Below are 9,702 nucleotides of genomic sequence, written 5' to 3' on the forward strand. Positions count from 1 at the left end.
AGACTTGGACTCTTAACCTAATGCATAAGTTTATGTTGTTAAATTTAGGTAATAAACTAACATATGTTTACATATGAAAATAGAAGAGAGGGGCTACAATGAAAAACAAATCTCAGTTAGAAGAGCACATACAATAAGAACAAACTTCAAGGACTAATCTTGCCGAACACAAACAATCCAGGTATAATTTATGTAAGTTTTACTTTTGGTTTCTGTTATCAGAAGTTAATCGCCATACACCATTTTTTTTTCGCGCGTAATTTATCGTCACCCGCTGAAATTTCAACCACCATAATAGGAACCCTAACGGGCCTTGTCACCGCCGTGAGGGATGATGAATCGGGTGCTGACAACGCCTGCCACCCGTCTCCGCCAACAATTTACGCGGCCGACGTCGAATACAATTGCCACAGATAAAGCTAACAGCGCGACGTTTTGGCATTACCAGATCCTCGATCCAAACGGAGAAGCTGTGACTCGATGGTACCAATTTTTCCTCGTGGTGTGCCTCGTCTCTCTCTTCATCGATCCCCTTTATTTCTACCTTCCATACGTCGGCGGAGACACCTGCATGACCAAAGATCACGCCGCCGCGATCGCCATCAATACCTGGCGTTCATTTGCAGATATTTTCTTCGCTGTTCACATCGTCATGAAATTTCGCACTGCGTTTATTGCTCCAAGCTCTAAGGTTTTCGGCAGAGGCGAACTCGTTATGGACAAGCGTCAGATTGCTCGGCGATATTTGAAGTCTGATTTCGTAATTGATGTCGCTGCTATGCTTCCATTACCCCAGGCTAGTTTCTAATTCGTTATCAACATCTCCAATTTCAAATCTTAAGTTTTATGTTTTCCTTGATTCTTCTATAGAAAATTAGGAATTTCGTTGATTGTTACCGAATCAATTCATAGCTCGATCTGTTATGCAGAATTGTAAAGTGATTGGAAGTTGTTTTGTGTTGCAGATAGTTCACAAGCTGATCATACCAGCAACAAATAAGAACACCAAAGATCATGCTAACAATACACTATCACTCATCGTTCTGATTCAGTACATTCCTCGATTGTTTGTGATTTTTCCACTAAATCAGCGGATTATAAAATCTACAGGGTTTGTAGCTAAGACAGCTTGGGCAGGAGCTGCTTACAATCTTCTACTTTACATGCTTGCTAGTCATGTACGTAAGCATCAATCAATTTCACCCAATTTTTCTAGGGTTCCTAATCGATTCAAACATTCAATCTCATCTCTGTTGTTGAATCTGATTCAGGTCCTTGGGGCTACATGGTATTCGATGTCTATAGGGAGACAGCATTCATGTTGGCAACAAGGGTGTAAAGAGGAGATGGCTGAAAAAGTTTGTATGAGTTTTTTGGATTGTAAAAGCGTTGATAATCCAGATCGCAAGAAATGGCTTGAATCCACAAGTTTGAGAACTCTATGTGATGCTAGCAATGAATCTTCTCCTTTTAAATTTGGAATGTTTGCAGATGCTTTCACAAGCGAAGTTGCTTCTTCTAAGTTCTTCGAGAAGTATTTATATTGCCTTTGGTGGGGTTTGAGAAATTTGAGGTATGAATATGAATATGAAAAAGATTACTTACTTTTGATTCCAATTTTAATTTCTTCTTTTTTCACAGTTCATATGGACAGAATCTGGACACGAGCATCTATATAGGAGAGACGTTGTTCTGCATCTTCATATGTATCGGAGGCTTGATTCTATTCGCACAATTGATAGGAAACATGCAGGTATATATATATTTAATTAATTAGGTATTTAAGTTACATGATTTAATCAGTTATTTGTAAAAAATGTTTTTGATTGATAAAAGATATGATGTTTGTATTGAAATGAAGACGTATTTGCAATCGATGACGTTAAGACTGGAAGAGTGGAGGATTAAAAGAAGAGACACGGAGGAGTGGATGAGACACCGACAGTTACCGGAGGAATTAGCAGACAGAATCCGGCGATTTGTTCAGTATAAATGGCTGGCGACAAGAGGCGTCGATGAAGAATATATTCTCCAGTCTTTACCCATCGATCTCCGCCGTGAAATCCAACGCCACCTCTGCCTTAACCTTGTTCGACGAGTACGTTTTTGACTTTTTTCATAATTATTTTTATCTTTTATTCTTATACTTTATTAATTATAAAAAGATTATCCTTTTGTTTAATATAATGTAAAATAAATACATTAGATATTCTAAAACTTATAAAACTATTTTTTTTTTAAATAAAAAAACATAAAAAGTTGGTAATATTGAGAAATATATAAATCTTAGTAATTATAGTTTTTGTAATAGTTACAAATATTTAAATTAAATGATACTTATGATTGCATTGTTATGTAACTCCAAGTTCAAATTTATTTAATATAAGTTTTCTTTTCTACGATAACCAAATTATATATATTACTTATTTATTTATACCGATTTGTATAAAAGTTAAAAATAATATTAACATCTTGAAAAAGTTTTACTATAGTTGAGACAATATATATTATTTGGTTTGTTGAGCTGACGATGATTTGGAAAATTGTTTTTACTGTTACGGATGTTTTAATGTTATTGGGTGGATGTAGGTCCCATTCTTCTCACAAATGGACGACAACCTTCTGGACGCGATCTGTGAACGCCTGGTGTCATCCCTAAGCACACAGGGCACATACATTGTTCGCGAAGATGATCCAGTAAACGAGATGTTGTTCATAATCCGCGGACAACTAGAATCCTCCACAACAGACGGCGGAAGATCTGGATTCTTCAATTCAATCACACTCCGACCCGGCGACTTTTGTGGCGAAGAGCTACTAACGTGGGCCCTACTCCCCAACGCCACAAGCTACCCTTCCTCCACAAGATCTGTTCGAACCCTAACCGAAGTCGAAGGCTTTGCGTTACGCGCCGAAGATTTAAAATTCGTCGCGAATCAGTTCAAATACCTCCACAGTAAAAAACTCCAACACGCGTTCCGGTATTATTCCCATCAATGGCGGACATGGGGCGCGGCTTTAATTCAAGCAACATGGCGCAAATATAAAAGAAGAAAGCTCGCAAAGGAATTGGCTCTTCAGGAGTTGATGGAAGGGTTTTATTATGAGGAGTCGGGCACCGATGGTACTCCAGGCAGCAGCAGCGAGCAGCAGTTTGGGGTTGGGGCGACTGTTTTGGCGTCGAGGTTTGCTACGAATACGAGAAAAGGAATCGGTCATCACAAAGTTGGTTCTGTTGATTCGTCTACGAGTCTTAAAATGCCTCAATTGTTTAAACCGGATGAGCCTAGGTTTTGAAAGTGACAAAGGTACAACATACACTGCATATGGTACAAGTTTAAGAAGCTTGGATGTGTCCAAGGGCCGAAAATGCTGATGCGTGAGGATGGTGGGTGTTTGTTGTAATTAGTAAATAGTATAGGGATCTGTTGTGTCACTTTCTATTCATTTTGTAATCCCAAATACGGAATACCTTTTGTATATATATTTGGAGCCAAAAAAGAGATTGCTACCTGTTGAGACTAAATTATATCGGATTTCCATCTTATTAAAAAGACAATTTATGGCAATTATTTAATTAAAACAATATGGAGGAATTGTCTTCTTTCCTTTGTTTGTTGTGTAAGTACAATATAATGTTAGGAATTATTTCAAGGTTTATAATGTTTTTTTATAAATAAGTATAATAGCTTTTGTAGTAGTCCCCATATGTCAATTATTTAAATAGAAATGAAGAAAAAGAATTTCAACGTATGATCTGTAGTTTTATGTGAATTTAGTAAAAGTGTAAAATATGAGCAGGGCGCCTTGGCTTGAGATTGAATTTAATAGAATAGGGATGAGGGTGGTCTTGTAAATTCATTACTAAAGGACAAATGGTCAAATATGTCTAGGGATACATTTTAGCAATGAAATAGTTGTGTGGGAGTATATACGTAAATAGAAGAAAGGTCGGGGTTTTGAAGGAAATGTATGATTTACAAATATGGAAACTGTTATCACTTTTGGTTGAAAGAGGGAGAGGATCATATCTCTCCCATGACTTTTTCGGGTGAAGTATTTATGGTATGATCAAATACTTGGTGGTAGTTCATTTTTGTAGCTTTTGTATTTCATTTTGGTATTCTACAGGATACATTACTATCTGCATTAAAGGGAATCCCAACAGCCTGTTCAACAAAAATAACAGGAAAAACTGAACACAAAAATATTTATTGAAAACTCAAAAATTGGAGAAATAGCATTTGATTGTATACCAAAATAAAAAATTTTGCTTTGATGAGAAATCGTCCTAGGAAACGTGCCAAAGCATCAAGATATCGTTATGACTTCAACTGAAGGAATAATCGTAATAATCTCAAATGGTAATATACTCCTTGGGCTTTACATTGAAATATTTATAAAATAAAATTAGATATTATTATGTGATGAAAATATTTCTATATTCAAAATAAAACTTCCAAATGACAAATTTGGTCTTCACACTCTAATATAACTTTAGAAACAAGAAATTTTCATAAAAAAACCCGATATAAAAATGTTTTTTTATAAATAGTGTGTTCATATTATTTCATTCCAAGTTTTACATATTTACAATTACAATTTGTTGCATCTTTATAACTACTGTTGGAAGTAAATTTTTTGTTCTTGAACTACTATGTACTCTTATTAATATTGTAATTTTTTGGATAATTGGTCTATAACTATTCGGTGACCATGAATTTAAAAAAAAAAAGATAATAAAATAAAAGAATGATGATAATAATGAATAAGTATAACTAAAGCATGTGACAAAGAAGCGAAATAGCATGCAACTCGAAATGAAACAATATACTCCATGTTTAGGACAAATATCTTCTAAACTACATAATAATACTTCAATCGCCTTCTTTCAAACTTAATGCAAAAGCATTTACAAGTGAAAAAAAAATAATAATATTCAAAGGGGAATTTAAAAAAAAAAAAAAAATCAAACAGTAGTCAATAATAATAATAAGGAATTGAATATATAGTTTTGGTGTGTTACAAACCCTCACGTGTAACACTAGTAGTGACACGTAGGACGGCTTGTGCACTTAATTTTGGAAGATTAGACTCACAGAATTGGTCCCAAGAATAATATTGTACCTGAGGAGGAGGTTGAGGTTGTTGTTCAGATGATGATGATGACGTGTCCTGTTCTGATTGGTCAGAAGGTGGCGGTACTGGTATGTCAATGTCTTGTTGTGGAGCCAAAACAGGGGATTTAATGTATGCGGTTTGTAGGTCCAATAGGAGGGCTCGGGCAGCCTCCCGTGATTCGGGCAGCTGGTCGCTTAGTTGAGATGAAGCGATTTGAATCAATTTGTCAATCCCGTATTCTTTGATTCCATCAGCCCCCTTTATAACAAATAAAATAATCAAAATTTACTTGCTATTATATGACATAGAGAAGAAGCAAAAACTATTATATGTAAAGCAATATAAAGAAAAAAACATTTAAAAAAAAAAAAGTGGTATTAAGAACGAATACTTACTAGTTGTGGGACACTACGAGAAACACACAATGAAGCCTTTGCACGAATACGAGGATTTCGGTGTTTAAGATAAGGTTGCAATTTAGGTAACAACAAAACAGGGGAAACTGAAATTGTTAAAGTTATTAAAGCCTTTTCAGCAGCCTCACATACAAATCTCTTGTCTTGAGAAGATTTCAGAAGAAGTTGCACAAGCTATAAAAACCAAACGTAATTCACCAAATCAGAACACAATTTCAAAGAGTAAACATAACCTTATTATACAAATAAATAGTTACCATAGGGTCCAATGAATCAACTACAAGGTCCCCAAATGCTTTGAAAATGTCAGCAGATGTCATGATTGCAGTTTTGCAAACAGCACTTCTTGGATTCTTCAAGGCTTTCACAACAAGGGTAATCACATCGTCCCTGTTAATTGAGGAGACGATGATCAAGAGAAGGGTAGAATCGTCAATTTCTATTCGTATGTAATGGAAAAGAGAAAGGCTTACAGCATGTCATGCAAGGCTTCCTTGTGGTATATTGAAAAACGACGTACGTTGTTGAGTGTTTCACAAAGGGAAACCCACTCTTTAGACTCTAATCCAGATAGAAGCACCTTTGAGGAAACAAGAATGTCATAAATAAGCAAAAATAACATCATAGTTTCACACAGATATTGTATTAGGTAATAACATACTTTGAGACTATTTTCAACATCTTCAAGATCTTCAAGTTTTTCAGATTCAATGTATTCAACTTCTGCAACTGCCACATCAGCGCTAGCATGTGCATCTTCGGTTCCTTTCACAGGTGGTTCAACTAAAGGAACAATGTTTTTTCTTGGTTCAACATATGGCTTTGTTAAGATGTCTTTACTTGAGCTCTCGTTTGTTCTTTCAGATTTAGGTAGCAAATTAAGATCTCTAAGAGCAGTTTCAGACATCATTGTACAGCTGTAACATAAATTCAGAGAGTTAAGGTTCAAACATCTGGAATATAACTATTATTGGAGATGAGTTTTGAGATTTGGAGGTTGATAGTTGGCGATGTTTGTGATCAGGGATGAACATTCAGTGCATATGAAATGATCTTTTACTACCAAAGTCATAAAGATCGGTATCAAGAATCATAGTTTGTTGTCAAATGACACCAGCTTGCAACTTACATCACAGATCATCATGAACATCACCCACAAATAGACAATGTCGAGAAATTCATAGCATACAAAGATCCACAGATTATAGATCAACCAAAACAAAGTATAAACATCTACCAGAACAAAATCTAAGAGTCAGATCCTTGTGGGAGCGAACTACACTAAAACAAATGGTAACTAAATGAAGCATCAGCTAATAAACTCATGATTTCAATGCTTAAGAAAAGATGTTTCATTGTAAGCACAAATCTACGCATAGTATGCCATATAACACACGAATCTGCATAGAAAACTGTAGAACACTCCTAGCACAGTCTGAAAACCAGAAGACTCAACATAACAATCGTGCAAGTTGGATTTACACGATGCGCCACGAACAAACCCTATAATGTTCAACGGATTTGTAAACAGCATCTTCGAATTCAAAATCATTTGGAGAAATAAACAATGCTACAAGCAAAAAGAAGAAGAAGAGAGCAAGATACCTCGGATTTGCTCTTTGCTTTGACCAGGAGGTTGTGATTCAGACCGACAGATCCAACAATAGAACCCCTATCTGCATTTGGCAAGTAGTTCAGACGACGACAAATACAGATTTGAAATCGCAATCAATTATTAAGCGAATATAATGCATTAAAGCGAATATAAACAGTGCAAAAACAGTAAAAATGGTGATAACTGAATCGATAAAAAATAACAAATAACCTTAATAAGAGAAAAACAAAACGGAAGCAAAACGATCAGATGGAAGCAATGAGTGCACGTAGAAATGTTAATTTTTAGGGTTTTAGAAGCGAGGTTGTCGCCGGCGTCGGGAAAACGACGGCAGATGATGTTATTACCGACGTACGGCCGGCAAACACGGGAAAATTAAACAAGTCACCGCCGAGGAGAATGGAGATGTAGGGATAAATGGGGTGGTGGAAAATTCAGAATGGCCCTTGATTTATGGTATGAAGTGACGTTTCAACCCCAAAGTTAAAAGCGATGGGTTATCACTTATCATTAGTTGGTGATTAATTATTTAATTAGGGATGGGGTGTACTTATTTGTATCAAAATTAAAAAGAAGTGGGGGAAGATTTTGAAATTTAAAAAAAAAAAGAAAAAAAAAAAAGTTTGGATTTGAAATAAGGAAAGTATCCGTGGACATTATCGCCAATTGGCATTAAGTTTCATAATTTGATTAGTCTCACTCTCCACAAAATCAAATATCAATATTTTAGAGAAACTAGTTACTGGGACTTCTATTATATAAGGTTTAAATAAATTATTTAAATTTGAAATCTAAAATATAATATTATATAAGGTTTAAATAAATTATTTAAATTTGAAATTTAAAATTTAAAATTTGAATTTAAAATGAAACATATTAAATACAATATTTGAGTAGTAATATTGTATTTATTGATTATTTTTAATTAAAACAATTATTAATTGAGGTGTAAATGTCCTATGTCAATTAAAAAAAAATAAAAAATGAAAAAATAACAAATGGAAAAAATATATATTCAAAAATATTAGAAAATAACATGTGTACAAATAAAAAAAATGACATGTAGCAAAATATTTTGATTTATTAGGAAGGATCGAAAAGTTATACACTTAAATAACCATAAACTAGGTTTATATTACCGGTTTCAACTAGGGCTGACAATTCTCGACACGACACGAAATAAATGGGTTTGGGTTGAGTTTTTCAACCCGCCAACCCGTTTATTAAACGGGTCATATATAGGTTTCTCAAAAAATAAACAGGTTGACCCGCCAACCCGTTTATATTCTTAATAAAAAAATTATTATATTTTTAAATGTATTTATGTATCAAGTATTAATATTTAATAAGTATTATATAATATATATAACATTTATTCATAGGCCATTTGATTGTTTTGACATTATTATTCGTGGTGGATGGTCTAAGGTCATAAGTCGTAACTTATAAGGCTAAGTCTGTAACTTGTTTCTACGAATGTTTTTAATTTTCATTTGGATGTTTAAGACTTAAATATCTAAAATTTAGACCCACGAACCCGCCAACTTGTGAACCCGTATAAATAAATGGGTTGGTGGGTCATATATGAGTTTATGTTCCAAACCCGCCAACCCGTGACCTGTATATTTAAATGGGTCGTGTTTGGGTTGGCATATTTTGACCCGCCAACCCGCGACACGCCAACCCGAACACGACACGATTGTCAGGCCTAGTTTCAACCAATTTTATTTATTCGTGAACATTTCTCGCAAATGAGCAACAAAAGGTCTCCATTTTTAAAAGTTATTTTTGTCGTTTTCATCTGGATTTTGTCCATGTCCCATAAGTAACAAGTGACGATCATTCTATTTTTCTGCACCAATGGGTCATCGATTGAATTAAGTACTTGAACTGTAAGTAACGAATCGAAGAAGTTTTAAGAACGTATGGATGAGTATGTTTTGTTCTTCTAGGTTATTTGTTTTATTATTGTGGTTTTACAAACCTACACTAGATTTAAACTTGCAAAAACCACGATTGATAAAGTAAAATAACATAGATTTTAAAAATAAAAACATAATTTTGTTTGTCCAATAAAATAAGATTTCATAAACATTAATCATTTTCAAAATAAATACAATCGAAATGATGAATAAATAATTACTTCAACGTATATTAATAAAAAAAATATTGACATATTTTAAAAAATTGTACTGAATCACACATGTTCAAATACTTTTTTGAATATAACATTAAATGTCATATTGCTAAGTTTACACTTTTTTGTAAAATAAACGTTATTAATCCATCTATGTGTTTAATTTTTACAAAGGGTAAAGGTGGAAGTAATACAAAATAAGTTTAATACTTGTTTGACTTAAAAAGTATTCAGTAACAATTATTACCCAAAATCCATTTCTTGTCATCAATTCGTTAACAACGATTTCTTGTTTTTTAAGCTTCTAATATAATATGACACCCTGTTAATCTCTATCTTTGTATATATAAAAGATAAACCTTATTACATTACCATCAACAATCATGCCCATTGATTGACTTTTTTTAATAATT

The 9,702-nt window shown here is 33.9% G+C and overlaps 2 protein-coding genes across 2 annotated transcripts; one reads left to right on the forward strand and one right to left on the reverse strand.

The window, feature by feature from the left end:
- Positions 1-248: 248 nt before the first annotated feature.
- On the forward strand, positions 249-3,551 carry CNGC18 (cyclic nucleotide-gated channel 18). The gene is made up of 6 exons (XM_079035517.1): positions 249-796; positions 966-1,178; positions 1,272-1,573; positions 1,642-1,753; positions 1,862-2,098; positions 2,590-3,551. The coding sequence occupies exons 1-6, from the start codon at positions 332-334 to the stop codon at positions 3,295-3,297; spliced, it is 2,037 nt and encodes a 678-aa protein (XP_078891643.1). The 5' UTR covers positions 249-331; the 3' UTR covers positions 3,298-3,551.
- A 1,237-nt stretch (positions 3,552-4,788) lies between these two features.
- On the reverse strand, positions 4,789-7,560 carry LOC145097863 (uncharacterized). Its single transcript, XM_079035518.1, has 7 exons — positions 7,363-7,560; positions 7,143-7,213; positions 6,199-6,454; positions 6,011-6,117; positions 5,795-5,927; positions 5,517-5,711; positions 4,789-5,379 (listed from the first exon to the last, which is right to left on the reverse strand). Exons 3-7 carry the CDS (start codon positions 6,445-6,447, stop codon positions 5,023-5,025), a joined length of 1,041 nt encoding a protein of 346 aa, XP_078891644.1. The 5' UTR covers positions 6,448-6,454; positions 7,143-7,213; positions 7,363-7,560; the 3' UTR covers positions 4,789-5,022.
- Positions 7,561-9,702: the final 2,142 nt, after the last annotated feature.

This window comes from Lactuca serriola, chromosome 4, assembly GCF_051521515.1.
Source record: "Lactuca serriola cultivar US96UC23 chromosome 4, Lser_US96UC23_V15, whole genome shotgun sequence".
In the NCBI taxonomy this organism is placed as follows: Eukaryota; Viridiplantae; Streptophyta; class Magnoliopsida; order Asterales; family Asteraceae; genus Lactuca; species Lactuca serriola.

What these genes read in the sequence shown, in the direction of transcription:
- CNGC18 (XM_079035517.1), top strand. Translation starts at nt 332, where the DNA reads ATGATGAATCGGGTGCTGACAACGCCTGCCACCCGTCTCCGCCAACAA. An exon ending in TGGGGTTTGAGAAATTTGAG is followed by an intron (nt 1,574 to 1,641) that starts GTATGAATATGA and finishes CTTTTTTCACAG; the next exon opens with TTCATATGGACAGAATCTGG. An exon ending in GCCTTAACCTTGTTCGACGA is followed by an intron (nt 2,099 to 2,589) that starts GTACGTTTTTGA and finishes GGGTGGATGTAG; the next exon opens with GTCCCATTCTTCTCACAAAT.
- LOC145097863 (XM_079035518.1), bottom strand. Translation starts at nt 6,447, where the DNA reads ATGATGTCTGAAACTGCTCTTAGAGATCTTAATTTGCTACCTAAATCT. An exon ending in GAAGCCTTGCATGACATGCT is followed by an intron (nt 5,928 to 6,010) that starts GTAAGCCTTTCT and finishes CTCAATTAACAG; the next exon opens with GGACGATGTGATTACCCTTG. An exon ending in TTGATTCATTGGACCCTATG is followed by an intron (nt 5,712 to 5,794) that starts GTAACTATTTAT and finishes TGGTTTTTATAG; the next exon opens with CTTGTGCAACTTCTTCTGAA.